This window comes from Strix aluco, chromosome 6 (genome assembly GCF_031877795.1).
Source record: "Strix aluco isolate bStrAlu1 chromosome 6, bStrAlu1.hap1, whole genome shotgun sequence".
Lineage (NCBI taxonomy): Eukaryota > Metazoa > Chordata > Aves > Strigiformes > Strigidae > Strix > Strix aluco.
This window is the reverse complement of record NC_133936.1, coordinates 43,792,641-43,820,436: the sequence shown is the minus strand read 5'-3', so window position 1 is coordinate 43,820,436 and position 27,796 is coordinate 43,792,641. Positions and strand designations below refer to the sequence as shown.

The 27,796-nt window shown below is 53.1% G+C and overlaps 1 protein-coding gene across 1 annotated transcript; it reads right to left on the bottom strand.

Annotated features, from left to right (window-relative positions):
• Positions 1–204: 204 nt before the first annotated feature.
• Positions 205–25,860, bottom strand: COL6A1 (collagen type VI alpha 1 chain). The gene is made up of 35 exons (XM_074829902.1): positions 25,623–25,860; positions 24,686–24,815; positions 22,573–22,773; positions 22,091–22,250; positions 21,774–21,896; positions 21,662–21,682; positions 21,430–21,450; positions 21,285–21,329; positions 20,971–21,024; positions 20,111–20,155; positions 19,980–20,006; positions 19,574–19,600; positions 19,436–19,480; positions 19,143–19,196; positions 18,291–18,353; positions 17,805–17,867; positions 17,590–17,643; positions 17,466–17,501; positions 17,235–17,297; positions 14,795–14,857; positions 10,810–10,872; positions 10,291–10,353; positions 9,754–9,804; positions 9,634–9,669; positions 9,098–9,160; positions 8,564–8,629; positions 7,819–7,854; positions 7,437–7,473; positions 6,544–6,552; positions 5,585–5,718; positions 4,388–4,497; positions 3,899–4,082; positions 3,507–3,681; positions 3,055–3,084; positions 205–2,275 (listed from the first exon to the last, which is right to left on the bottom strand). The coding sequence occupies exons 1-35, from the start codon at positions 25,729–25,731 to the stop codon at positions 1,665–1,667; spliced, it is 3,072 nt and encodes a 1,023-aa protein (XP_074686003.1). The 5' UTR covers positions 25,732–25,860; the 3' UTR covers positions 205–1,664.
• Between the last annotated feature and the right edge of the window lie 1,936 nt (positions 25,861–27,796).

Sequence of the window (27,796 nt, the reverse complement as noted above, 5' to 3'; positions counted from 1 at the left end):
ATTCACAGTATTTCCCAAGTCCATGCCATTCAATAATAGCCAGATTTGTGATACAAAAGCGATAGATCTCTTTTCTTCTATTCCTTACAGTTTTATACGAGAAGTTCTGCTACAGTCTTCCCAGATCCCAGCAACCTCTATTTCACTGAGTGACTATTTGAACGTTTGGAGACCTTGAAATTCAAGTCAGATAAACTTCCAACGAGACTGTGGAAAACAATTTATTTGACAAATTTCCGAAGTGGACAATTTCAGTAAAACACAGGCATAAAATAAAACTAACTCATACAGTGGGGTTTTGGATACAAAGTAAAGAGTTTGGAATGCCGATACCTGGCAATCACTATTGCTTTCTCAGAAGCGCATGAATTCATAGCAAGAGCACCAATGGAAGCGCTGAAACAAAATCTCACCCAGCCAAACCACATCTTCAGTGTGGTCCTGGAAACAACTGTGTAAACACCAAGGGCCCATATCACCCACGTAGTGATAGCACCTTTGTCAGTATATCCGTAGGGTGTGACTCAAAAACCCTGGCAGATAATGGCAGCCTTTCCCTTGACTTTGCTGGGCTGTGGATGAGGCCCTAATTCAATATATATAGTACAGTTAGTGGGCTTCCCTAGGGCCCAGCTGCCTAACTCCTAGATGGTCCTATATAAACAATACTCCCAGAGAGCTTACTGGGAATTAGACAGCTTGGCACTTTTGAAAAAAATATTTTAAAAAATCCCACTAACTGGGCTCAGAGAGATTTTCCAGAATGGAGCTTGGACCATAACACAAGTCATCAGGTTATTCATGAGGTTCCTGGTTTCACTGTAGGACCATGAGATCAGTTAGTGATGGAGTGCAGTTCCGTAGCTTCTTCTAGGGTTTCCCCCCTCCCCAATGGCTACTGTCCGTCTTTCATTTGGTCGGTGCCCAGCCTCCCTGCCCTGAATGGGAGTGTCATCGCTGAGGGATGCTCCACCACCCACCTCCACACCATCCCTGGGAAGTCAGTGCCCAATCCCATGGCACTGGAGGACAGAGATGCTTCCACCCAACTTGGGTAATGCAGTCCAGCCCTCCCTGTGCCCCCCTCCAGGCATGGGACATACGAACCAAACTTGCCAGCCAGGACAACAATCCCCTCTCAAAGCTTTGCTGAAGTGTTGAGCGTTTCACTTGAAGCACAGCATTGGGTTAGGACCATTGTGAGCTGGGCAAGTGCTCAGCTGATGTATGAAAGAAAGAAGCAAATGAACAAAAACCCTGGTATCTGAAAAGAGCATAATCAGCCTTATGAGAACCAGGCCAGTCCTTAGTGGTACAAAATTCCTCATCCTGATTCTTTCTTGGCAAAAAAACTGTGAGATGAGGTTGCTATTGGTGTTCTGTCAGCTTATTATTAGATGTGTTTGTGTTTGCCTGCTGTGGGAGGGAGACGCAGTCATGGGCAGGGAGGGAAGTTTGAGGCTAACAGAGTAGCAATGCAAATGATGAAGCTGGGGGAGAAGGAAGGGGACTATGCACAGCCAGGCTGTGACACTATGGCTATCTGCATAGACGCAAATTCTTCAGGTTGGTCAAGAGTACCGTTAATTTTTTTTGTTTTGTTGATTTTCATTTTTAGGCAAGACAGAAGCAGGCATGGCCTTGGCAGAAACCCACCCAGACACTCAGTCAACAGCTATCTTCCTGGAGACAGTTTGGTAGAAGACGCCACGCAGCAGAGAGGTATAGTCAGGCACACGGAAGAGGTGGCGCTCCCCGTAGACCACATCATAATCTGCGCTCTTCCCTGTGACCAGGACACGGATGTTGGGCTCGTTGGCTTGGCTGCCCACTGCCAGCACGTAGATCTCGATGCCAGCCTGCTGAACTTCCTGCACTGCCCTCTCAATGGCCCTCGCAGTGATCCCTTGAGAGTTGCCATCAGAAAACACCAGAACCCTCTTCTTTGCCCCAGCACGGGAAGACCGCTGGTACAGCCCCGTGACGTACCGCAGGGCAGCGTTGACATCCGTGGCATCATTAATGAACTCCATGTTGTCGATGGCTTTGGCGATGACTGTGTAGTTGTACTGGAACTGAGCTTCCACCTTCTGCTGGTTTCTGCCACTGTACTGAACCACTGAGATGCGCACGGAGTCGTCGGCAGGCTTGCCAGCCTCCAGGAACCGCTCCGCCAGCCGCTTCACGAACTTCTTGGTGGTCTCAAAGTTCTTGCTCCCCACACTGGTGGAGCTGTCCACCAGCAGCGTGATGTCAGCCAGCCCATTGAAGGTGACTGCAAGGGGAAAGGCCAGGGCTTTGTTATGTTGCATTTCAACTCCTGCCTCCTCCATGGAAAGCCAGTGAAGTCACCAGCTGTCTCGCAGGCTTCCTGCCTTTTCAGACTTGGGAAATCCCCACTCTCTGGGTATTTGCTAGCTTGGTTTCCCCTACACCAGTGCTGTCCTACACTTGTCCTTTTACCTTTTCATTCCTTCTTTTATTTGGTTTACGGCAGGCTGCATTCCCAGGTACTTATCTGGTTTAGATAATCTAGTGACTCTTGTTGTTTAAATACAGTGCTGTCCTTGAATGTCTGGGGAACCACTTCATCTCCCAAGGCTGCTTTCTTTCCATCATGAGTCTGCACATTGTATACACTTCTGACTTGGAGGTGTACCCCACTAAATTCCTCCCTGAACTCACTTTTCAGGCACCTTTCACAAATATCACTGCCATGGTGCTGATTTTTCCTTGTGCTCCCACCACCACATAGCAATTGATCTCATTACCTGCCTCAGCTAAAGCCTGTGAGGGCTAAAATCTGGCACAGCCTCCTCTCTAGGTTTGTTGTCCCAGAAAAGCAACTCTCTAGGCTTTTCCCCCAGGTGCTTTGGGCTGGCATGTGTGTGAGAAACCCTGTGAACTTCTGACATGACTTGCTTTCTTCTCCAGCCCAGGAGTCTCCCTGTTGCAAGAGGTCTCCAATCTATGCATTCCCATAAACACAAAATCCTGCTTCTTCCACCACAGCACCCACAACCCCTTTGGGTGGCACGAGGAGTCAATACTCACTTGGGCAGGTGTAGTCCGGACATTTCTTCTCTGTTAAGAAAATTAGAAAGAGCAATGTCACCAGCTCACCCAGGAAAACCATTTCTACTATAGCTTCCCAGTCAGCCACAGAAGGAACAAATGCTCACCTCAGTCACAGGTGCACTACACAAGGTGCTGTGCAAAGGCTATAAACATGCACCAGAAAGAGCAGAGGTGCACACGTGGAAAATGCTGTGGACGGAGGTGTCCTGCAGCAGGAGAGGACCTGGACCTGGCTGCAAAGTGTTCTGATACATGAGCTGTCCTTGTCCCTTATTGAACTAAAAATTGAATGCTGTTCTCCTCCTTTAACACCTGCTTAATAGCATCTCTGGGGAAAGGCAAGGGAGGGCAGCCCACATCCCTCACCCGTTGTCTGAGGCAATCCTCACTACCTTCCTTATTGCTTCCAGACACAGTCTTTCACCCACCTTGGCAGACGTACGAAGTGATGTTCTGCAAGAAGGTGTCATCCAGGAGCTCAGCGTAGTTGTCCCTTTGAATGGACAGTCCTGGCCTGGTCGGTCTGCTTAAACAAGCGATGTCATTCAGGTGATCTGGATTTGGAGGGTTCCGGAAAATATCGCCTATCCCAAGGGAAACCACCTGCAGTGAAGTTTAGAGTCCATCACCAGATGCATTCATCATCTGATGCATTCATAAGCTTGTCAGTTTATGACAGTGCTTCTAGCGACACATGTCCCCCCTTGCCCTAGCCTTGGGTAGCAAAGACGTGGAGACTCCCAGAGAGCCTGCACTGCTCTGATGCACAGCTGCTGTGTGGCAGTTCCCTGCAGGCAGGGTGCTTCCCCTGTGCCCTTACCGGGGTGACATCACACAGAGAGTTGAGAGGAGTAGGGTCCCTCAGCGTGTCAGAGCGTCCATCTGTGATGACAATGGCAACACGCTTGTCAGAGGTGAATCTCCGCAGCAGGTTTTCCTTGGTGAACTGCAGGGCTTCTCCAGTGTACGTGCCCCCAGCTATCCATTTCAGGTTCTTGACTGCCCTGCAAGCATAGACAGGTTAGCCTTCAAGCCCTGCCCCGTGGATACAGAAGGAGCCCCTGGTAACATGTATCTCTGACATGATTGCGAAGCAGGACGACATCCCTGCATGGGGCTTTGGGTGGAAAGCTGGCAAGCTCCTTGGCCTCAGCACCACTTACAATGCTGCCAGCCTCTACTTTCTGCTAAAGAACATTTAGCATCCTTGCAGTTGCAGGAGCTGCTGTTCTGGACATGGAGGCTGGGAGGTGAGTAGGTGTCCCTGTATCAGATCTCTGCATGATGCGCTGAGACCCCACAGACTCACTGTTTGAGCGCCCCGATGTTGTCTATGTTGGCATCCCCCATGGCCACCAGCTCCTGCGTGTTGTCATGGCTGTACTGCACAACACCCACACGGGACTCCCCAGCTTCAAACTGTTGGAAAAAACAGAAGCAAGTTAAGGTCAGATACCTCAGGGGGCCCTTCAGAGCTCAGAAATCATCTGGTGGTTTGCACTGAATGCCTTCATGGCAGGATCTGCCATCTCTCCTCTGTCTTATTCCAGGCAGAAGAAGCCCCAACAGGAGTGGATGCACATGGGGACAAATTCAGTGAGCCAGTCAGTGAAACAAGACCCAAACCCAGGTTTCCTGGCTCAGTGGTCTCAACACAAGCCATTGGCCATGGTGGGTGCCTAGGAATAGATCTTTTGTCAAAATTTCTGGTTTTTTTCCAACACAGTAGTTTTGCTGCCGAGCTCTAGGCTTTCTGCTTGTTACCATCTCTTTGCCAGCCAAAGAGAGATGTGTATGCCCACACAAGTGTCCAACAGCAGGTCGCTGTGGCTTTACAGCCCGTGGGCTACAGATGTCTCTGGTTATACCTTAAGGAAAGACCGGATCCCAAACATTCCTTCCAAATCACAGAGGTAAACGACATTTCCTGCGCACAGCTGGTTACCAGGGAAGAGTTGGGAGAGTAACTATTTGTGTGCGAGACTGGAAGACTCGCTACTGGGACAATATTGCTCTTTTGGGCTGCAAAGGTCCTTTTTAGTACTGTGCCTAACTGGTAACCTAAACCCAAGCTTGTGTGCAGACAAGGGCACCTGGGGGACTGACCATCAGGGAGCTAGGGTAAGCTGGAACACACCTCATGGTGTTATGTACTCCAGCCACCTGAAGTGCTCATCAGGACAAGGAAGAGACTGAGAGGCTGATTGATCAGGCTAATGCTTTATAAGCCATCTGCTCTGGGACATGGAAAAAGAAGTCACAGCCACAGCAGGCAGAGTCCCTTTGCGCAGAAAGAGTAAAATGTCTATATTTTGGGACAACAAACTGCTGTGTCATCTCCACCACTTTATAAATCTGGAAGGAATCTGGATCCACCCCAGCTAAATACTTGAAGCTAACCCTTGTGGAGGCTCTTTGGAGTGGAGGCACCTGCCTGTTTTTCTGCTTGCAGTGAAAAATAAGTGAGTGTACACAAGTGTATCTCAGCACTAGGTGGAAATCTCACCTTCACACGCTCGTCCTTGCTCAGACGGTCAATGACTTTGATGATGAAGTCCTTGGCAATCTGGAAGTTCTGCAGGCCAATGCTCTCCGAGCTGTCCAATACGAAGAGGAGGTCGACGGGACCGCAGGTGCACTCTGCAGCAAGGCACAGGAGTGAAGGGGCTTGTGTTTTCTACCTGAGCATCTTGCTCAGAGCAGCGCATTTTGCAGGGAGGCATACCAAAGCAAGCAGCTGATGTCTGCTGTTAGCATGGTGTAAAGTAAAGCAGTAAAATAGCTGCACAGGAGACTTGAGAGTCAGTTTACTGATTTCTCCATTTGCATTTTGCTCAGCATCCCTTATAAGACATGTAGCGTTTCCAAGCTGTGAGCACCCTTAAAACACCCAATAATTATTCCAGAACCTGATTCTTCGTAAGCCTTTGCACTTCTTACACTCACCCAGCCCAGGAGGACAGAGGTGATACTGGTGAGCTGGAGAAGGCTGACTCAGCTTTCTCCCCTCTTTCCTATGACTGAAGGACATCATGTGCCCTTGGCTCTTCCTTCGAGCTTTTGGACTACAAACCCAACCCATCGGGACAGCATCAGAGAAGAAAGCCCAGCACATTTCTTTGCAGACCAGCACAGGATTTGGAAGGAGGACAGAGCTGGATCCACAGCATGCCCTGAAGTGACGTCCCTTTCAACTGCAAAAAGGGTGGAGAAAATCTGCCTGCAGTTTGCTGGCACAGGGCACCTTGACAACAATTTTCCAGTTGTAGGACCCAGCCTCTGGATCCACGCAACACCCTTGTGGAGAGCTCGCTGCCCTTCCCTGCCTTGCTAATGCTCGGTCCTCCCTCCCAGGCTCTCACCACATCTCCATAGCAGAAGGCAAGGAGCAGGGAAAGGGAGGCGTGCAAGCAAGGAGAAGGGCTAGCAAATGTTTGCAAAGCAACTTTGCCAAGCAACACTCACCACAGCAAGCTAGGGGAGAAGGGAGAGAAAGAGACAATGTTAAAATGCGTGACAGAAGGTTTTTTCACACACTAATGTAGACTGCAGATTGGTGTTTCTGCAAACCCGCGGACACCTGGACTGGACAATTCAAGCTCATAGAGGTTTCCCTCCCCTTTGAAATATCCAGATCTCTCTCCTCTTTCAGATTGTTACGCCACAACCTGGAGCACTGCATGCAACAGAGCCCTGTTTCTGCACGCGCTGATGCATTCTTATTTAAATAAAAATAAAAGCTAATCCTGAAGGGCTTAGGTAAATCACCAGAGTATGGAGCTCAAACTCAGTTCGTTAAGTAAGTGTCCTTCCACCGCTTCATTACTGGCCAGAAACCCTTTGCAGCACATGTGTACTGCTGCTCCCCATGGCAGGACACCCCAGAACAGACCTGCCTTTCCCAAGGGGTAAAGCCAGGCACTGCTATTTAAGAAGAGAACATTGTAAAATGGTCCACACAAGGACTGTACACAACTTTGCTTGTATTTTCACTGAGGGGTAATTGTGTATATGCAGAGCCATAGACATAGCAAACCAGTCTGCAGCATGCACAAGTGAAACACAGCTGCATGATCTACTCTAGAGATCGAGCTGGAAGTCCCTGGGTCAAGAGAAGGGACAACAACACACAAAAGATTTGCCCCTTTTAGGTGCTGTCCCGGCTGCAGGGAGAGCCTCCCACCTCTCCCCGAGCTTGTTGACTTAATTGTGACTTGTGGAAGGGGAGTGATGCCCACGGCATCCCTCTCCGTGCGGCCCAGGGATGGCTCTGCTTACTGGGGGCCAGAGAAAAAACAGCTGTCTCCCACTCGGCAAGGACCTGAGCAGGGCAGGAGGAGCAGTACAGGGATACTCACAGCACATCTTCATGATGATGTCCAAGATTTCACATTCCTGAAAACAGAGGTAAAGAAATGTTTGAGTAATGGTAAGGGCAGCCTCCTGGCTCCCAGGTGCTGCCCACAACCCCGCCGCTGCTTTGTACCCTCAGAGCAGATCCTGATCTGGAAATGAGTGATGTGCAAGTGGAGTCCACTAGAGAGGGGACTGCCTGGTGATGGACTGGCATGAAGGAAATCTGGCCAGTGAGACTCGCTGGGACAGTAATGGGAGGAAGACACCACCCAACCCGGGAGGACAAGACTTCCCCAGCAATGACGCCCTCCCAGGAGCCATCATGTGGGGTAGGGAAAGCACAGACCAGGTAAGCAAGCAGTGCCCTGATCCTATCCCACTCACATCTGGTCCTGGAGGCCCCACAGGTCCTGGTGGTCCCTGTCAAACAGAAGTGTAGAGAGAGCAATTACAAGAGCAGCCAGTCCTATCTGCAGCGTACTCTGCCGATACCTTGCTAAGCAATGAAGAGTCTGGAAAAGTCTCTTGGCTTCCCAGTTGCTGGCCCCTGCACTGGTCTTTGAGCAGGTACATCTGCTTGTTTGCATGATGCCCTGGGGCTGCACAGGGGTTGGGGGAAGGAGACCCACTTCCATGCGTGCCATGCCCACTGAGTTGGGAAGGCAAGCTCTTGCTGCAGGCAGCGAGCACACACACCATGTGTGACATGGCTTGCCATTGCTCCCAGAGCACCCAGAGGATGGACGGATGGATGCCATTTGCTTGGAAGATGCCTTCCTGTAGCCTCTAGGTCAACGTGAGGCAACACAAGCAAGTGGCGGCTCAACATGAATGCTTTCAGGTTCAGGATGGCCACCCCGAAAGGCTGCTTACCCTTACTGAACCTGATCATACGAGAATGTTTTGCTCATGAAAAAGCACAAATGCCTCAATTTTCTGCCTTGATTTGGGATGATCATGATTTCAGAGACCCGTGTATCAGGCTGCAGCAGTGGGTTTTCAAACTGCCTTGTTCCTGCTGTGAGCAGGACCAAGCACAGCAAGTCTGTGGTGAGCCCTGCTATTGGGAGCTCCATCAGCCTGGCACGCTGTGCTTATCGGTGCAAACCCTGCCAGGGTCCTTACTTACCGGGCGGCCTTCAAGTCCCCTGTGGCCCTTTGCTCCTTTGATGCCCCTGGGGCCAGGGGTTAGGTTCTGGAATGAAAACAAAACAAAAATTCACAAATCTGTTGGTGTCAGGGTGCAGCACCTTCCCCTCCAGATGTCTGCTGAGCTCTGCTTAACCACAAAAATGTTATCTGAGATTTCTGTACCCGACCAAAGAAGTTAGGCCTTGGGAAGATTGGGATGGACTGGGAAAATCTTCCTCCACAGGACAGTGGTGCAGCACAGCTATCTGGAAACATACAGAACCTTGCAGAGATGATACCCATCTCAGCCTAACAGACCTGGAGGTTTGACAGCCATAAGCTGTAGGACACAATGAACATCTGGAGGGAGCTCCCCTTGCCATCAGACACTGCTCATCGACAAAGGGTACTTGCAGACTTATAAAGTCTGATGAGCTCTGACCCACAAGCAAGGTAGTGTTAGAGACCCAGCCCAAAGCTCCTGTACTGTGTTCATGGAGAAAGAAGATTCAGCTTTATACAGATTACTCACATCATTGCCAGGGTCACCAGCTTCTCCTTCATCACCTTTAGGACCGACATAGCCTTTAGTTCCCTGAAAAATAGTACAGAAGAGACTACTGCTTGGACAGTAGCGTGGTGAAGTTGGTGCTGGCATGCAGTCACCTTGTGACAACTGGCTCGGGAGGGGGTAAAAAGCAGCATATAGACTCCCTAGCACCAAATTGCAGTGCTACTGAAGGAGAGAGCTTCTTAGGTGGCTTTCACTGTTATTGCATCATCCAGCTCCCCCTGAGTGGCACTCCCAACACCAAACTCTGGCTCTGGCATCAGAAAGCACTCAACCCAGGCTGCTGCCCTTGGGTGTTACTACCAGTACACCAAGGCAGGACACTTCCACCAGAAGCATCCACTGCAAGGAGAGGTGGGAAGAAGGAAAAGAGGGCTTTGGAGGAGCAGGATGCTTCAGGGAGCTCATTTCACCATGCAGCTGATGGAGAGGCTCTAGAAGCCAAACCACCAGCCAGGACAATTTCTGTTGGGAGTATGAAGAAACAGCACACTTACATTAGTTCCAGGGTCACCTCTGTCTCCTGGTTGCCCCTGGGGATGAAGGAAAGGAAGTGTGTTAGGTCAGACAAGCAGAAATAATGGTCTTATGCTTTCAAAGCAGCATAAAAATCTTACCGGGGCACCTGTGAATCCAATCGTGCCGTTCCCAGGAGGGCCATCCTCCCCCTGGAAAGGAAGGGAGAAATATGTGAGATAATGTAAAGTGGACCCCTCAGATAGCACAGCAGCAGGATCCTGACCTCCTTGGACAGTTTATCTCCACAGCAGAATGTCTGTGCCAAAAATAAGTGACTAGTGGGTTGAACACTGGTGCAGGCAGGTAAAAAGACCATCTTGCTTGTGTGTGACCTGCACAGCCACCGAGAGGAGAGTGACACTGTTCCTCTCAGAGACTGGGGATGTGACCACAGGCTGGGAACAAACTGGGAAGTATCAGGTCTCTGTTGCTGGAAAGTAAACCCCAAAATACAGCTCTAGAGCCTTAGAGATGTGATGCATATTCAAAACCAGGCTGCTTGCAAATTTTCCCAGCACCTCAGCTGTATATGAATGAGATTTCTTTTCTCCTGAGTTGGATCATGCTCTGTGGAACCAGCATGTTGTATATCCTTTCCACATGACGTGCAATCCCCCCAACCAAATACCACTCACCCTTTCTCCCATCAGGCCAGGGTCTCCAGGCAGCCCAGGTGCTCCAGGCAATCCCTTTGGGCCCTGGAAGGAACAGAAGAAACAGTCAAGCATTGTATACCATCCTTTGAGCTGGGAAGATGATGCCTTCTGAGGCAACAGGCTACCATCACCAGCCCATCACGGGATGCATTTTGCTTATACAAGAGCAATGCAAAGCCCACAGCTGGGGTTGGGATTCAGTTTACTCCCTGCCCTGGGGATCGAATCTGCTGGCAGATTCAGGTGACTGCCCTTGGAGAGCAGCTCCTCCAGCTTCTGTGATGGGAAGTGACATGGCTTCTGGTGTGGCTATACTCTCTCCATGAAATGGCCATGAAAAATACCTCGATGTGTCTGCCAGGAAGCTAGCACCTGAGTTTGTACTTACAACAGGTTTCCAAGATCTGAGGGGTTGGGGGACAGCCCTAATGGGCAGCATCTCCTGGTCTTCCCTTCATTCCCTCCCCCCAGAAGTTGCGGTGGTGAAGTAGCACTGACCTCATTGCCGCGAGGGCCGTCGTCTCCCCTGTAGCCCTTGGGTCCTGGCGGTCCAGGCTCGCCCTAGGGAAACAGAAAGAGCTCTTATAACAGGGATTTTCTCTTGGTGCTGCTCCTGCCCTGAAGGGCTGGTCCCTTCATTTTGTGATGTGGTGGGTGGGGGCATCTGCCTCGTGCCTCGCACCCATCTCCACCTTGGCCAGCCTCACAATAAAGGACATATTGATGGGGGTTAACACAAGTGGGGAGATGCTGCAGGAGCTGTGCCTGGCTCCTCCCGTGCCTGCCTGCCTTCCTCTGTCTGCACAGGCTGCAGCTCCCCATGCTTCCTTACGCCCTGCTTTCTCTGCAAAGCCCTGTTGAGGCAGCTCTGGCCAGACCCCTGCTGACTGCGAGCCAGAACAAGAGGCTTTCTGGGCCAAGGTGTGACACTGCAGGAGTGGGTTGAACACCACATGATTTCAGTGGCAGCCGGGCTGCAGGAGGGAGCAGTCTCTGAGCAGAGCCTCCAAGTCCCTAAAAGCCATCCCTCTCCTCCACATCTCAGTCCAGTAACAGAGGACCTGGTGGGGGAGAGGACCAGGGAGGCAGGGATGATGTTTTCTAGCTGGGTTGTGTAGTGGCATCTCATCGGCTGTGACAGAGGTGTCACCGGGGCAGAGAACGGTCTTTGGTGGAGCACCTGAAGGTGACACAGACCTCCCTCCACAGAGTCCCTTGGGGCTCGGACATGTCTGGGTCACAGCCAGGCTGGCAGAGGCCCTTTTGTGGCTCCGGGGGGTTTCTGTCCTCAGGAGGCTGCAGATCCCTGGCAGTGTGTGCTGGAACAGACCAAAGCTGTCACTCTGCCACATCCCATCTGGGCAGCAGCCTCTCACTCCATCAGCTGTGCGGCTGGCCAGAGACAGACAGAGATAAGAGAGAAGGTAAAAGAAGATTTTTTTTCTCCGAGAGCTCCAACAGATGTCCAAGGGAGCCCCTCCACCTTCTGCTGGGTGCCAACAGCCCTTCGCTGGGTTTACTTGCCAGGTGATGATGCTGGGTGAAGATTGGGTAATGATGTTCTTGCTCATGGGTCCAAATCCTTGAGCAAGCCAGCATCTCATGTGGATCTGGGTGTGCAACCAGTCCCCAGGCGATAGAGGTGACAGAGGTAGGCAGAAGGAAGGCAGAGAGCAAGATGTGGTGGGAGAGAGCAATGGCTCGGCAATTGACCCCTCCAGCATCGCTGCTGCAGGCAGTGGGCATGCCAGTTCAGAACTCCCAATCTCTGAAATGTTCACTGCGGCAAGCCACACGACTGCACTGTCCTGACAGGCAGAAGACAGCACTCGCTCAGTGGTACCTCAACTTTAGCATCACAGTGGTGCATGCCTGAGAGCTTCCTCCATGTTTTCCGTACATCAGCAGCACCTCTGAGCTTTTCTGGGGAGCTGCCTCAGTGCAGTGGCTCAGCCTAGCCCAGCTTTGCAGCCTCTCTCTCACCTCCCGAATGCTGAGGAAGCTGAAATCCCCTCCAGCTGTCGTCCCTGCTCCTCTTCGCATGACAGCGGCTGGGAGAATCTGCTGCCAAACATCCATGCACGCCGCATGCACCCTTCTTCCAAGGAAAGGTGTACGTGTGGGTACAGCGGGCTTAAAATTACACAGTGCAGTGCAGAGCACTAAACTGCTCAAAGGCATGTGACCTTCTGCACAAAAGCCCAGAAGAGAGAAAGCTGGGAAGAAGAGACAAGAACTCATGATTGTTCACATCAGCCAAAGCTGGATCCACGGCACCCTTGGCTCGTGATGGCCTTACATGTTCTCACTGTAGTACACAGTGCAAATCCCTCACGGCCCTGGAGGAATTTATGAAGATGCCGGATTTTGGGTTGCCGGATTTTTTAGCAGCTCTCTGTCCACTACCTTTCTGCGTGTGACAGGAACCACAGGAAGGATGGGCACCATGGCCAGGAATAGAGAGGGACCAGCAAACCTGCCCATGAGGACCAAGGAAAGAGTGTGCTGACCTTTAGCTTCTCTCAGATAGAAAGAGGATGAAAGGGAGTCACAGGTTAGCGGGAGCCCTTTCCCCTTGCCAAGAGAAATACACTCCAAGAGCCAGAACTTGCAGATAACACGGCTTGAAAAACACTTGTGTTTGCCAAAGTCCTAGTCTTGCCCAAGCCCAATTATGCATTTATTTTTAATTTGGCCAAACAAAAGCATTCTTCCTCAGCTTGTGGAAAAAATGTCCTCACTTTGTAACTGCTTTTGAAATCTCCCTGGAGCTGTGGAGGTTCTGGGGTAGTCTCTGGTCTGGGGAAGCATGGGAGCTGCTTCTTTAATGCTTCCCTCTCTGACAGGGGTTTGACTCAAGTTCAGTGCTGGCGAGGGAAAACTGGTGTCCCACAGGCTCAGTGACAGCAGGGAGACCATTCTTTCTCCTCCTCCTCCCCCCTAGTGAAGACTGGCTGAAGGCAGGATCTATCCCAGCCTGACTCCCCACCATGCTTGTACAGCTTTGTCTTCCAGGCTTGCATCAAATCTTCACCTTAGCTCTGTCTTCTTCTGCACAATCCTTCTCCTACCTTGAACTTGGAATGAGCCTCTACCACATGGACAGCAGCTCCAGTCCTTCCTCCTTCACTGATGTCAGGCTGTAGCACCAGTCCATTACATGCACACATCCAAACAGCTGCCTTCCTACCAAGGCCCCCTCCCAAAATGACACCTCCCACCATGGCAGTGCCGAGCAGGCTGGATGCTGTCAGATGCTCTTTGGTTGCAGCAGGAGCTCAGCTCAGCTACAGACAGTAAGATCTAGACAATCCCCCTGTGTGAATTTGGTGCAATTCGCTAGCATGAGACAGGCTCAAGGGAAACCCAACTCCAGGCAAGCACAACACCGGCGCAAGCATGTCCTCTCCCCGGGCTGCGGCATGGTGCGGGTCTGCCATGGGGATCACCTGTGGTGGGGATAATGTGGCCCCTTCATGGCTGTCCTGCCCTCTGGATCTCCTTCAGGGCTCTTCAACAACTGGTCAACCATAACAGGAATTCAGAAGCTGTCTCCTCTTTGTCTGCACGCTGGTCTCCATGCTTCACCCCTTCTGCAAGTCCTGCTCCACCAGTGTGGGGATGTTTATCTCAATACTTCCCTGTATCTTGGGCTCTGTTAAAGCTCTGACAGTATGGGTAGCAGGGGAGTTTTCCCACAGAGCCCTGTCCAAGGATGATGTCAAAGCATGCTTGCTCGGGTGCAGAGACCCTGTTGGCATTGCAACCAGTGCTATCGCCATGGAGGATTGACCCAGCAACAACTCCAGAACCAGAGTTATCATCTGGGCCCTGGGTATATCTTTGGGAAGAAAGAGTCTTTAATTGTGCAGGGGACAGAAGCCATCCTCAGGCTGGAGGTAGCCAGCTCTGCTCTCCAGAAAGCCCGTGGGGTCTGAGATCTGTTCCTTGAGGCACATGAAGACAAGCAGACCCCAGAGCAGGAGGGCCAGACCTTGCAGCAAGCAGACTTGAGGAACACTGGCCTTGAGACAGACTGTCTCTGAAGATGCCAATGGTGTCAGGGGCAGCACTGGGGCCCCGTCAGGCTATCCTCACTGGCACAAGATGTCTCATTGACTCCTTTGACCGAGGTGAGCAACGTCTGGCCCCAGGCCTGAACATTTTGTGCATTACTGCAGCTTGTACTTGCCAGTTTCCAAATCTGTGAGACGTGTTGACATTTGTTTCCATGGGATTTGGAAATGGCGTGGAGGTTGCTTTGTCCCCAGCCCAGCAGCCAAGTCTCCATTTTTTTCAGCCCTGTTCATATTCTGGGTTCTCCTAGAAATCCCTGCCCCTCTTCACCAGCTTTGCTACCTGGTCTGAAAGATGCTGAGATCTTGCCCCAAGATGCTGTGGCATCAGTCAAGCCCCTACCCCACTCTCCCCTCTGCCCCAACCACTTCCACCTGGGATTCAGAAGGTTAACCCAAGCTCCTACCTGGTCGCCAGGTGGTCCGAGGGGTCCTTCCCGCCCTTGGTCACCAGGTGGTCCAGGCTCTCCCTGAAAACACACACAGAAGGCATGAGAAACTCAAAGAGGAACAGGTGTAGGGTGTAAAGGGCCCTGCGTGCAGTCGGGAGTGGGGATACAGCACTGATAGCACATGCTGGATAGAAATGCAGTCATCCAAACAGGGAGGTTTTTGAGGCAGATTCAGGAGCTGGGTAGGAAACAGAGGTATGGGGAGACAGAGGCTAGCGTGGCCACCTTGCAGTCAAGAAGATAGCCCTAAGAGTAAGACCTTCAGAAAGATAAGAGTGCTTGCCTCTGGGTGACATGTTTCAGCCCATTTTGTGACAGAAAATCAAATGCCTGAAGAGATCCATCTTGCAAGTCTTCTACAGATACACAGACCTGGACCTGGCCCCAAAACCGTGTAGTGAATTTTCCCAGCTATGCTCTGTAACCATGGCTGCTTTTCTAGAGCAGCTCCTGCCCTGGGCAGTCTGCATGGAGAGGAGCTGCTGTCCCCATGCATGGGCAGAGACTTCAGGCTAGCAGCCTCCTTCCTCCACCCCCTCTTCCTCCAGCCTGCCATCCCTGTGGAGCTAAGGGGGTTTTCCAAGGGAATGAGCCAGCAGATGGGAAGGGACATCTTCACCTCTCACTGCTGATGCTCTCCCCTCTCCTTACTAACACTCAGCACCCTGAGCTGGGTTAGAGCTCTTTGCAGAGAACTGACAGCCCAAGAAAGCCTGGAAAAACCTGAGTCTGGGTTTTTTGACACTCCAACAACTCCAATAGAAGGAAATGCCCAAGGGCTGGACACAGCTCAGTTCCACTTTCACTTAAACAATGTGGAAAGGGACAGCCTTCCACCAGTCCAGCAGAGCTGCTTCCCAACAGGGCAGTATGTCTGTCAGACCTGGGCTGGCTCCAGGGCACCTTCCCCATCTAGACCCATGACTAGGAGTGAGCAATCCAGGAAGTCAAAAGGAGAGCCATGAGGCACGGCCCCCCATCCCTGCAGCCTGAAGTCTTGCTGCAAGTCCCCAGCAATTCAGAAGAAAGATTTCCCTCCTGCAAAGTAGAGCATTACCCCTTACAGGGCTGCACAACAGCCAAGCACAGAGCTTTGCACCTTACAGTCAAACCACCCCTGAGATCAGCCAGCACCAAGTGCTGCAAGACAAGGATCTTGCACGAGGTGCTGCTCTGCCTGCAGCCTGGGGATGTGGGGCTAGGCAGCCACCAGCCCATGGGGAAGGGAGGTGTTCAGGAATGTCCCATGACAGTCACACCTGACTTAAAACTTTGAGGAAAGAGGTTGAAAGCTTGCTGACCTAAAGCTGTTGTTTGCAAGCTAGAAGCTTCCAGATGCCTAAGCCAAACAGTGAATATAAAACACAACTTCCAAAGGACCCTCAGCGCCAGTGGAGACGTTTCTGGCGAGGTTACACAGCCTTGTGCTTGGACTAAAACTTGGAAGGAAGCAGCCCATCGCCTGCTGAACAATTTAACTCCGGGACACTGGCGTGCCTTCATCTCCTGTGCACATCTGCCCCACACATCACGTGCAGCAGTGCTGCCGCTCCCTGAGCAGTAAACAGGAAGGGGGAGGCTGCCAGCACCCCCCTGCCAGAGCTGCCCCCTCCCCAGGGTGGAGATCTGCCCCCCACTCCCTGAGCTGGTGGTGGGTACTGGCTGTCCTCGCTGCAGGGACAGGGGAAAAGAAGTGTGGTGGTGGCTGCCCAGCAGTGCCAGGACATGGCTGGCCACCTGCCAGGATGCTGCTGCTGGACGCCTTGACTCCCGCTGCCCCCACCCTAAGCAGCATCACCCCTCGTCCCTCCTCAGTGTGCGTGGCACCTCTGCCGCTCACCACATGTTTGTCCTGGCCTGCTGAGGGCTACTGCCTGTCCCTCCCACGCTCATGCTCCGTGACTCACCCCCGGAAGGCAAGAAAAATACTTTCCTAGTGACTCCCACCCTAAAGGGGAGAGAAGGGTGTTCCCCCTCCCATCTACACCCACACATGCTGCTGTACTGCTAATGGTACCTGTGCCCTCCTTCCCAAGTCACCGGTACCCCATGCAGCCCCCCAACACCTCCAGAGGAGGACACCTTGACTCTTGTCTCTTCATCAACTGGTTTTGCAGCTGTGAGGCAGGGGCTGATCCCCCCTCTGCCTACTTTTGGCTTGCTGGGCATGCTCTCCCCTGGGTTTGGGCTGTTTGGTGATTAGCTACCAGTGTAAAGGGGCAATTGCTGGGGGACAACAGCAAGTCCCCCCTGGGCTGGCAGTTAAAGGTACCGAGCTTGCTTACTGGTCCACGGGCTGGTGGGTTAGCCACTGAGCACCTGTTTTTAGTCCCTGGCTGTCAAATGCACCCCATTTGCAAGCCGATGTCAAAAGCCACCCTGCAGATGCAGTTACCGGCTCTCCTCTTGGCCCACGGTCACCCGGCGATCCCGGGGGTCCTCTTTCTCCATTGCTGCCCTGCAAGGAGATGGCAGGAACACAAAATCAAGACCTGCCCCCAGCAGCAGCAAAGCCCTCCCTCATTTCCCACCTCTCAGCAGGCTCACCCCCAGCCCTCCTCCTCCTCAGCAGCGTACCAGCCTGCACCCTGCCAGTGTGGTGCCTGGCAGTGGAGCCCTCACTTACCCGTTCTCCAGGAGGACCATCCATACCAGGAGCACCCTGTGGAGAAATGACAGGGGTGGTCAGGCAGTGGGGATGGCCAGTAAGCATGCATGGGGAACATGGCGGGCATGGGCAGAGGACTCACCTCATCGCCTGTCTCTCCTGCAGGTCCAGGCTCACCCTGGTTTCCAGGCATGCCCTGGGTGAGCAAGCCACAGAGGTGCAAATGAGACAAGTCAGAAGGTTTTGGAGCAAAGCCCCGCAGAGCCTTGGGCAAGCTCTTTGAAACCAAGGCTGACACAGGGGACCTCTCCCTCTCACAGAGGGCAGAGGATGGTCACGCACAGACACTTCACCCACCTTCTCTCCAGGGCTGCCAGGAATCCCCTGTCGGCCAGGTTTTCCATCATCCCCAGGCTCCCCCTTCACAAGGACACAAGGCACTGTCAAGACTACAGCAATGGGTTTTGGCTCCCATGCTGCAGAGGCCGTCAGGAGCCCTGGTGCACCCCAAACCTCTTTCTGGGCTCTGATCTCTCCCCAGGGAGCTCCCCATGTCCAGCAGACCCTCCCCCACTACTCCACCTGCCCAGTGCAAGCCACCTTTTCACAGTAGCCCCCCAATATCTCAGGTATGCTTGTGCCAGGCTTGTGGGCACCCACTAACCTTGGGCACGCTTGGAGTCACACCAGCAGGATTTTACTGTGGGTGAGGGGCCTCTAGCACAGGTTTTCCCCCATGCAGTGCAAAGGAGGCCAGTGATGGGTCAATTGCCACCTCTCCCTCTTGCAGGAGAGGGGCCCCAGCAACCCTCCTTCTGCGTGAGGCTGGGCAGAGTGGCTCACCTTTCCTCCCTTGGGTCCGTAAGCACCAGGATCTCCCTTTGGTCCAGGCGGGCCTTGAGCTCCCTGTTGAAAATAAAGACAACATCACTAATAACCAAGCTGGTATCACTATCTGCAGGAAACTGGGCATGGACCGAGCATCCCAGCAGGCTGGCCCACAGTTCCACATCAGGACAGACAGGAGGGACATGTACTCAGGAGCAATGCAGGGATGGCGTGGTAATCTTGCACCATGGAGCCGTGCAAGCAACGCTGCGGTCATGTTGCTGAAACACTGCAAAACTGAGTGTGCTTTTGCAGGTTAGAGGAAAATGGCAGAAAAGGTGGTTGTTGGGCTGCTATGGCTTGACTGCAGTGATACTGGTGCCACCAGGATTGTGTCATCCTGGGAGCATGGAAACAAGCAGGGAAACTGGAGAAATGCAATGTCAGAATAATGTTTTCCAGAGCCCTCCAAAATCTCCAACATTTCCTGGGTGGCTTGTCAGAGCAGGCTGAAATCAGTTAATCCTGGGCTTTCCTATCTGGCACTGAGATCTTCTTTGCCAAGTTCCCTGTGGTAAAGGTGCAAGGTGCCCAACCTCCAGCCAAATGCTCCCCCAGCCTGCAGATTCCCAGGCAGCCCCATGCAATGGGGGACAACTTCCAGGCAAAACAAGGCAGACTGCCCCAGGAACACCCCTGAGGTGCCGTGCCTGGGATGAGCATCACATGTCTAGAGGCGTATTTCCAAGCACAGCAACTCCCTCCCACAGCACCCCTTCTTGGGGGGCTCCCCGTTTCCATGCGCCATCACACCAGACCTGCTGCACTGGTTCATTCGCATACAAGGAACACCCACAGGGTACGTACATCGAATCCAGGTGAGCCTTTGCAGCCAGGTAAGCCAGGGTATCCAGCTTCACCCTGTCAGACAGAACAGGGGTCTCCATGAGCGGTGCCCATGGAAGACCCCATCCATCATCCCAGAGGGATATCCCAGCCCTGTCCTCGGCTGGCAGGTGGAGGCCCCTGCAGGGAGGGATCCCCACTGCCCCACATGGAACACCGGCTTCAGTCTGGGACCCCACAATGGTTTTGAAGGGGTGTCTGAGCAAAAGTCAGGGTCCTCAGTCTAAGTAAGGTGCCCCAGATCCAAGGTTTACCTTCATGCCATCAATGCCATCGATTCCACGCCTGCCTTTCTCACCCTGAAATGAAGAATAGGGACCATGAATAAGTAATTTCCAAAGACCCGCAGGCATCAACTAGAAAGAATAAATGGTGTAAAACTGAAAGCTGACCTTGGCTCCTTTGGCTCCTCTCGAGCCCTGTGAAGGGAAGGAGAGAGAAGTTAGGCCCCCATGTAGAGCAGATCCATCCCACTGCCATGCAGTGCTCCCCATGCTAGGTCAGTCTGAGGGTGCAGGCAATCACTATGCCCCTGCACACCACTGGTCCCTCCCGTTCTGCCCAGCTGTGCTCACTTCACGGTGCTTGCCTGATCCCCAAGGCCACATCAGCTGCAAATGTTCTGCTCCCGTTGGATCCCTGCTCCTGGCGCAAGTGGTGCCAGCAGGAGGGACAGATGTGTGGGCATGGACATGTACCAGACCCCAACACTGTGCAGCTCCAAGGGCAGCCCCGGCTAACCAAGCAGGAGGGCACAGAGACACCTTCCCCCTCCCATCAAGTCCATGCTATCCTCACCTTTTCTCCTCGACTTCCTTTGTCACCCTAGAGATGAAAGGAGAGAGAAAAATGGGAAAATGAAAACACTTCCAGCACAAAGGCTGTGGCCCATCTAGGAAGAGTGCCCATGACCCTGCAGCCCCATGTACCTTCATTCCTTGGTAGCCAACAGGTCCCATGTCCCCTGGCCTGCCCTAGAGGACAGAAAATGGTGTTACGGAGGCAGAGATTATCACTACCATTGCCATGGGGCAGTTTCCCCCCAGGCTCCAGCCGCCATACCATCCCTCAGGAAGCTCTCCCCTAACAATGCTCCTCGTTTGCCCAGTCTGGAAGCACAGGATCATTGTGGAGGACAGAGGAGACCTGCCTTCACCTCCACAATCTCCAGCCCTTCCTGGGGGTGAGGGAAACTGGGCACTTGGGAACATGTAATCTGGGATGAAAGGGAAGGGCAGAAAACCCTTGGGAAGGAAAAATCTGCATGTGCATGACATGGGGTTTCCAAATTGGGAATGCACAAGCTGAGTAATTGCACACTCACGTGTGTGGGAGAAATGCACCTCCCAAAAATAAGCACACCTAGTAAAAAAAGGGGAGGAGGAGGGAAATAGTTTCCTCATGCTATTAGTTTATTATTTAGCAAAGGTTTCCCTGGAACACTGCTGTGCTTGTCATGTCAGAGGACACGGGAAGGAGACCAGAGTCCACCCCTGGACTGGCATACATGAGTCAGAGATGTGTCCTCCAGGAAGAATGGCTATTTTGGGTGAAGAACAAGGAAGCCTTGTAGCAACAGAGGAGGGGACCACCCCACTGCCCGCCAGAAGCCATTGCTCAACAGGGTGGCTGCAGAGGGGGACAGCTGGACGTGACCCCCCACTGACTACCCCATGGAAACAGGGTGATGCGGGGGCAAGGACTGATGAGGATGCACCTGAGAGGTCTGGCCAGAAGTGGCCAAAAATTAGCTGCTGCACATTGTCACCAGGGCTGGTCCTTTACTTACTGGGTCTCCAGCATCACCTTTCTGGCCAGGAAGACCTGGCTTGCCTCTTTCTCCCTGCAATACAGGACAGAAATAAAGTTAGCTCATCACCCTCAGGAATAGAATGATGACCTGTTGAAAGGAGATCAGGGAGGATGATAGCAGCAATGATCCATCGATGTGGGGAGCAGATGTGGGCTGCATGGAAGCATGGTGTGGGTCCTCATGCACCTCTCCATGGGGCAGTGGTGGGGTGCTGAGAATCCGTGCCGCACCAGTCTCTGAGCCCATCCCACCACCCCGGTCCTGTAACGTGGCTGCAGCTGGTCCCTCACCTCATTGCCTGGGTCGCCAGGAAGTCCGGGGAGCCCTCGGGGAGGCTGCAGGAGAGAGGTATGGGTTAGATCAGTCACCAAGGCACAGCCTGGGGCCATGGGGATATGAGGGAAGGGGACAGGGGTTCTCAAAAGCCTGACTTACCTGGCACTCAAAGGAGCAGCACTGCCCAGAGAGAAAGAGAAAACAGCATTAGAAGCAGTGGGCAGCACCATGGCCAGGCTGCACCTTGCTAGGGGGGAGCTCCCCAGGCTGGCAGGGGCCAAGCAGGGACTGCCTGCAGAGCAGGGCTGTGCCACTGAGCCCTTGTTTGGCTGTGGGTGACCTGCAGGGAACAGGCTCAGGCTCAGGACTGAGGGGGAGTGGGGATACTCACCGATTGCTCCGTGTTAGCTTTCTGCAAGACAAGAAAGAAAAGAGAGGAGATTTGAGAGGAATGGGTGAGCCTGGGAAGGGGGCAGGCTGGGGAAGGGGCAGGCAGCACTCACAATCATGTCGATGATGGTGTTGATGGTTTCCTCCACGTCGAGCTCCCTGGTTGGCTTCAGGCTGGTGGCGGTGAAGTTGCGGCGGTAGGCATGGTCCGTGGCAATGATGTTGAGCCGTTGGTCCTAGGATTGGGAGGGTGGGGAGGGCAGAGTGAGACCTGCAGGCACCCGTAGAGGGCCCATCTCCAGAGACTACCCTACACCCTCCCTCCATGGAGGGCCTCTGAAGGGCACTCAGAGCCTCCTTCGCTGTGCTGGGGGTCTTGTGGGCCCACTCGGGACCCCTACAGGGAGCATCCCAGCTGCATGGTCCCTACCAGGTGGTTGGGAGAAATGGCCACAGAGAACACTTTGATCCCCAAATGTTTGGCTTCATTGGCAGCATCGTCCAGGCCTCCACAGGGCTCCTTGTACCCTTCCAAGGGGTGTCCATCAGTCACCACGATCAGGTATTTATTCTCCTTGTGATGGGAGCCACTGCAACAGTTTAAACACAGGATTTAACATTGCAAGAATTTAACAGATTTAGCTGGAGAGGAGTGGCTTGGGCACCTCTGGGCACTCACCCCAGGCAGTGCCCCAGCCTATCATGAGGGCAAGCCTCATCCCAGCAAAGCTGGAGCACTAGCAACCTGCCACCCCTGTGCCTATTTCATGCCTAGGTGACCTCTTCTCCCACCCTGGGGACAGCTCTGCACAATGCACAGGGATGTCCTAACCCAGAAGCTCCCAACCTCCATCCACCACTGCCACATCACCAGCATCACTCCCTCTGCCCATCCCAGCCCCACTGCCTTACCTGATGAGCAGCTCCTCAATTCCCCGCTTTATGGCACAGTCGGTGTAGGTACCCTTCCCGATGTAGTTCACGGCCGAGACGCGGTTCTTCAGCTCGTTCCGGCCGCTGGGCATAGAGGTGAGGCTCTTGATGAGCACGACCTCATCGCTGTAGTGCAGTGCCCCGGCGTTCCACACCAGATTGCGGTCACAGCGGTAGTACCTGCGTGGATAGACCAGGACACGTGCTTTCAGCACCTTTGTCCATGCCCTGCCGCCACCTCCACTTCACTTGCACTGGCCTGCCGTGCAAAATGCAAATCCTCTGCCAAACACTGCAGGGCTTTGCTAGGGCTCCTTGCTCTCCTGCAAGGCTGGGGTGTGCTTCACATGCAAAGCCCAGCCACGGGAGCAGGGCAGTTTGTTCAGCAGGTGGAAGGACAAAGGGGTGCAGCTGGTGGGTGTCCACAGGGGTCAGACAGTTTGGCAGAGAGGCTTCCCAAAGAGGTACTGGGATGCAGTGGCTGGAGCTGAGCAGGAGGTGCTGAGCCAGACAGCCAGGTGTGTGTGTGTGCAAGACAGGTAACAACCAAAACACCCCACACAGGACTGGGGTGAGTTTTCCACTGCAAGATGTGTTAAAATCGAAGAGGAATGCCTCCCTCTGAAGGGTGTTCTGACTCAGAGGATGATGAGCGTGTGCTGAAGTCCTGTGTGCTGACAGAGCCTGCACCTGTGACCCTGGGACAGGGGCATCACAACTCCCTGTGCTTTGGCCAGTGCCCCAAAAAGAGTATTTTCAGGATGTTGGGGCCAATCCCAAAGTGATGGGGTTGCACAGCTCCCTTGCCTTCCCAAGCTCATCTTATCTCTGCCCAGCATGACCTTTCCCAAAGCCACCTGAGCATTGCCTACTCCTCTCCCCTCCACCCCACTGCTGCCAGCTGCCTCACCATCATCTGTGCCAACCATGCCATGCATGCCGTGGGTGCCTGGCAGCATAGCGTGCGCAGTGGTGGCTTGTAGGGAGATGTCTCCAAAGCAGGTAGAGGAGAGCAGGGTGGGCACAGGGGTGTTTGGGATGGGGTCAGGAGGTCCATCCATCTGTCTGCATGCAGCAGGGGCTCTGAACAAAATCCAGTGCCTTGCTTAGGAGAGAGTCATGTTGCATTAATGCAGGCCTGGTAGGTTATTCCCAAGCACGAGGCTCCTGATCACTCAGTGGTAACTCTCCTACCTGGGCAATGGGGAGGTGAGCTGCTGACGACCCCACATCTGTCAAGACAGGAACCTTGCCCCTTCAGCTCGTGCAGCACTGGGACATCCCTGCAGTGCCCCTCTGAGCAACAGCACACATCTCCTGCTGCCCCAAGGACCAGGACCCACATGCCCCCAGGACTTGTGGTGCTCCTGTGCATCCCTGGATCTCCTGCCAGGAGGTGACCCATGGCCTTTTCCTCCACCTCTTCCCAGCATCACCCCCCTCCAGGATATGGCAGATTTGGTGCCCCTGGGTGCCCTCACCCTGGGAAAGACAGGGTCAGACTGGGGTTGGTGACAACATGGATGGGTGAGGAGGAGGCAGATAAAGGGCTGGGCAGTGGAGTGGATGAAGGTCACTCCACAGGGGCCTCCAAAGCTGGGTTCAGTGCTGCAGGTCATCCTGGGGGATGCCAGTTGCAAGGGAGGATTTGTTCTGCAGGGTGCCCATGAGTGCTGGGTTTAACATCAGAGGTGCCCTGCTGCCACTTAAACACCTGGGTTGTCCTGGGCCTGAGCAGTCAGTGGCATGGGGATCAGCATCATTTTGGACCTACAGAATAACCATCCGGCCAAGCAGGCCAGCTGGAGGTGGTGAGGATGGGGTGCCATGTCTGCAGCCCCAGGAAGCCCTCACTTTCCCAAGGGTGGGTGTAGGCAGCTCTGCTGAATGCACATTGCCACCATCGGCATGGATGGAGCAGAAACAGGGTGGCTGCAGACCGGGACAGGGAGGAGACACTCCCACCCCCCTCCCCAGCATCCCTGCTTTCTTCCTCTCCCTCCTCGGATGGGCACACAGGGTGGTCTCAGCATTCCACCCAGCACCAGGCTCCATCCCTAAAGCAGCCTGGACAAAACCCCGGGACATGTACCTGTTTGTCAGTTTATCAATGAACCGGTTGGTGAAATCTTTCACTTGGGCAACCAGGTCCCCAAAGGGCTTCACCCTCAGGGCGACACTCTCCGAGGTGTCCAGGACAAAGAACAGGTCCACAGGGCAGTCTGGGAAGAAGTGGAGAGGCAGGAGTCAGCAGGCGGCCCTGCGGCATCGCCTCCCCAGCTCGGGCTCCCCACACCCGCCCGCTTGCAGCTCAGCTCCCCTCCCTCCCAGCAGGCTCCCCGAATCTTTGCTAAGGAGACCACGTTCACATTCTAACCCCAAGCAAGACACAGAAGGACACACGCACTGGTGAGGTTGCTTATTTCTGTTTTGGCATCAGGGGTAAGCCAGATCGAGCACATATTCAGAAAACATCACTTTGTGGCATTTAACACTTTCCTGTACATTTTTTTCCATTTACATTCAAAGAATATCTTTGCAAGACCAATACTTGTTATTATATAAAATAACATGCAGCTGCAGCAATCACTTAAAAAAATAAAACCAAGACATGATAGCAATTAATATAATGAGAAACCAATGAGTGTCTGACACATCTTGGCACAAATATCATTGCAGAGGAGAGCAAAAATGAAAATGCCATTTAACGGCCAGTGCCAAACTCAAAATATTTCAGAAAGCTAAACTGGTATCAGCTGTTATCCCCATCTCCTGCATCCCAGTGCTGCTGGTAACACCTAACAAGACAGTCAAGGAGAAAGACCCAAAAAGCATTAAAAGTAGGTATGTCTGGCAGATCCTCTCTAATCCTACATCACTCTCCTCAAACACAACTCTTCCCCCAAATGTCCTGACAAAGCTGTGGCTGTGTTCAGTAGTGGAGGCGTCCGCCCAGGAGGGAAACAGCAACCCGACTTCTCTGCTGATCCTGGGGAGGAAAAACACTCTGGGAAGCAGCCCAGGCTTACCTTCTGCGTTTGCAACCCGGGTGGTGATTTCTGGGCGCTGAGCCCATGAGCCCCCCCCCAGGAAGACGGTCAGGAGCAGCAAAGTGAATAGAAAGTCCCGCAGCCTCATTTTTCTTCGTTCAGATTAACATCAAGCTGGATTGAAGAAAAAAAGCAGGGAAGGAGAACCCAGCAGCACAGAGAGGCTGCAGTCCGGAGGCAGGAGTCACTGAAGATATTTTTTTACCACTTTCCCCTTGGTTTCTGTGGGAGGAAGAGCAGGCAGGAGGGTAAGGGTGAGGAGGAGACTTCTCCAGCCTGAGGATGGAGGGAGGGATCAGGAGCTGTCAGCTGTGAGTCAGAAACAAATGAGGCATTTCTCCTTACCCATTTTCTGGATGTGGCTGTACCTGCAATGGCACCCTGGCCACCGGTTCCTGGGATCTCCGCAAGCCTCACGCAGGGGGCCCTGGCACAGTCAGTGCCCAGTATTAGCATACCATCAGCCTTCTCTGTGGGGCAGGGGCGATTGGGCCACCTGCCAGACTGCTCCCTCCTGGCTCCTGGGACGAGAAAGCTGGGGCAGGGGGACATGCATTCCCATTGCATCCCCACCTGTGTGAGCTGGCCTGTGTTGTCCTGCTAACCAGGGGAGTCCTTACTACAGGGCAGAGCTGGAGCTGTCCCATGGGCACCCAGGGATGGGGCAGCATAAAGGCACCACATTTTTGGAGAAGCACCTTCCTCCCTGACTTTCAGGGCTTTCTACTCAACCCAGTCAGGAACCTGAGAAGCAAGCTGAGAAAAAATCCCACAGGGACACCTACAGACTGGGAACAACTCCTCTGGGCCATGCTCAGGGCAGGGTGCAGGAATGGGGTCAAAGCTGTCAAGCCCAGAAGGAGTGCAAGTCCTTAGGGATGCCTGGAGATGAGCATCTTCCCATTCTGCAGGATGGCAGGAGAGCCTCAGGACCTGCAGCAGTGGGGAGCTGGACCCCCACATCAAGGTCCCCCAAAGTATTGTAGACCATCCGCTCTCCATGGCCAGCACTGGAGATGAGTCCCGTGCTGCTGAACTCAGACCCAGAAACAGGTACTGCCAAACCCCTCATCACAGTGGGAGCATTAATTGCTATTGGAGAGAGAGGTGAAATGCCTGGGGGCTGATCCTACCACAGCTGCAGCTGTAACCTGCTCCCAAAGGGGACCAAAAGCTGTCATTAAATAACAAATTGATGGATTGTCCAGGATGGCTCCAAAGCGCAAAGAGTCGACAGCGCAAACCCAGCCTGTACAAATGGTTTGCACACAAGTTGGCTGCACAAAGGCAGCAGGAGACCTGCCCTTTGTGGGGCTGTGCAGGGCTGGCTGCCACCTCCATCACCCTGCCTTTCACGCACAGCTTCTCTGACAGAATCTTTGTGTGAATGATCAGGAGAAAATATCATAAGCTTGGCTGTAGGAAGTTGTCTCAAGTTGAGACAACTAAAAAAAAAGCTTTAGCTCCACTGATTACAAATTACATCAGTGGAGGGGCCTGTCCACACTATCAAGGCAGATACATCAAATAATGACTCTTTGGATAAACAAAATCCAAGATCAGTGGAAAAAAACTGCAGACTGTGCTGAACTGAAACCTCGTAAACCCAACAGCACAACAGGCACTGTTTTTCATGCCAACACAAATTTAGGTGCATCTGTGGAAGATGATGTTAAAACAAAGGAAAGAGGAGAAGCTGGTGGTCTCAAGAAGAGGCAGGACCGCTGCTGGGCACCCCTGCACCCCGTCCCCACAGCTCCTCCCGACCTTTGGAAAGCCTCAGGGTACCATGTGCTTTGGCCAACAGGGCTCCTCCTTGGAGGAGACAAGAAGTGTTGGGAGGCTACACCAAAAAGTGAAACAAAACTCTGTGTGTGTTGGGGGTGGGAAGAGACACCCCAGCTACAAAAGATCCAGGTGTTTGTTATGCTGAAGGAAGCATTTTTCCCCCAGCTGAAAAGCTTTAGTACCAGTGTGAACCTGGTGGGTGTAAATAACTGCCCAGGCATAGAGATGGGTGGGCTTTGCAGAGCTGTGCATGTAGCACCAGGAGATAAGGACACCAAAAGGCAAATTTTCAAGGCATTTCAAACCTACTAAAGATGCTTTCCAAGAGAACAAGGGTGTTGAGGGACAAATCCTGCTGTGTGACA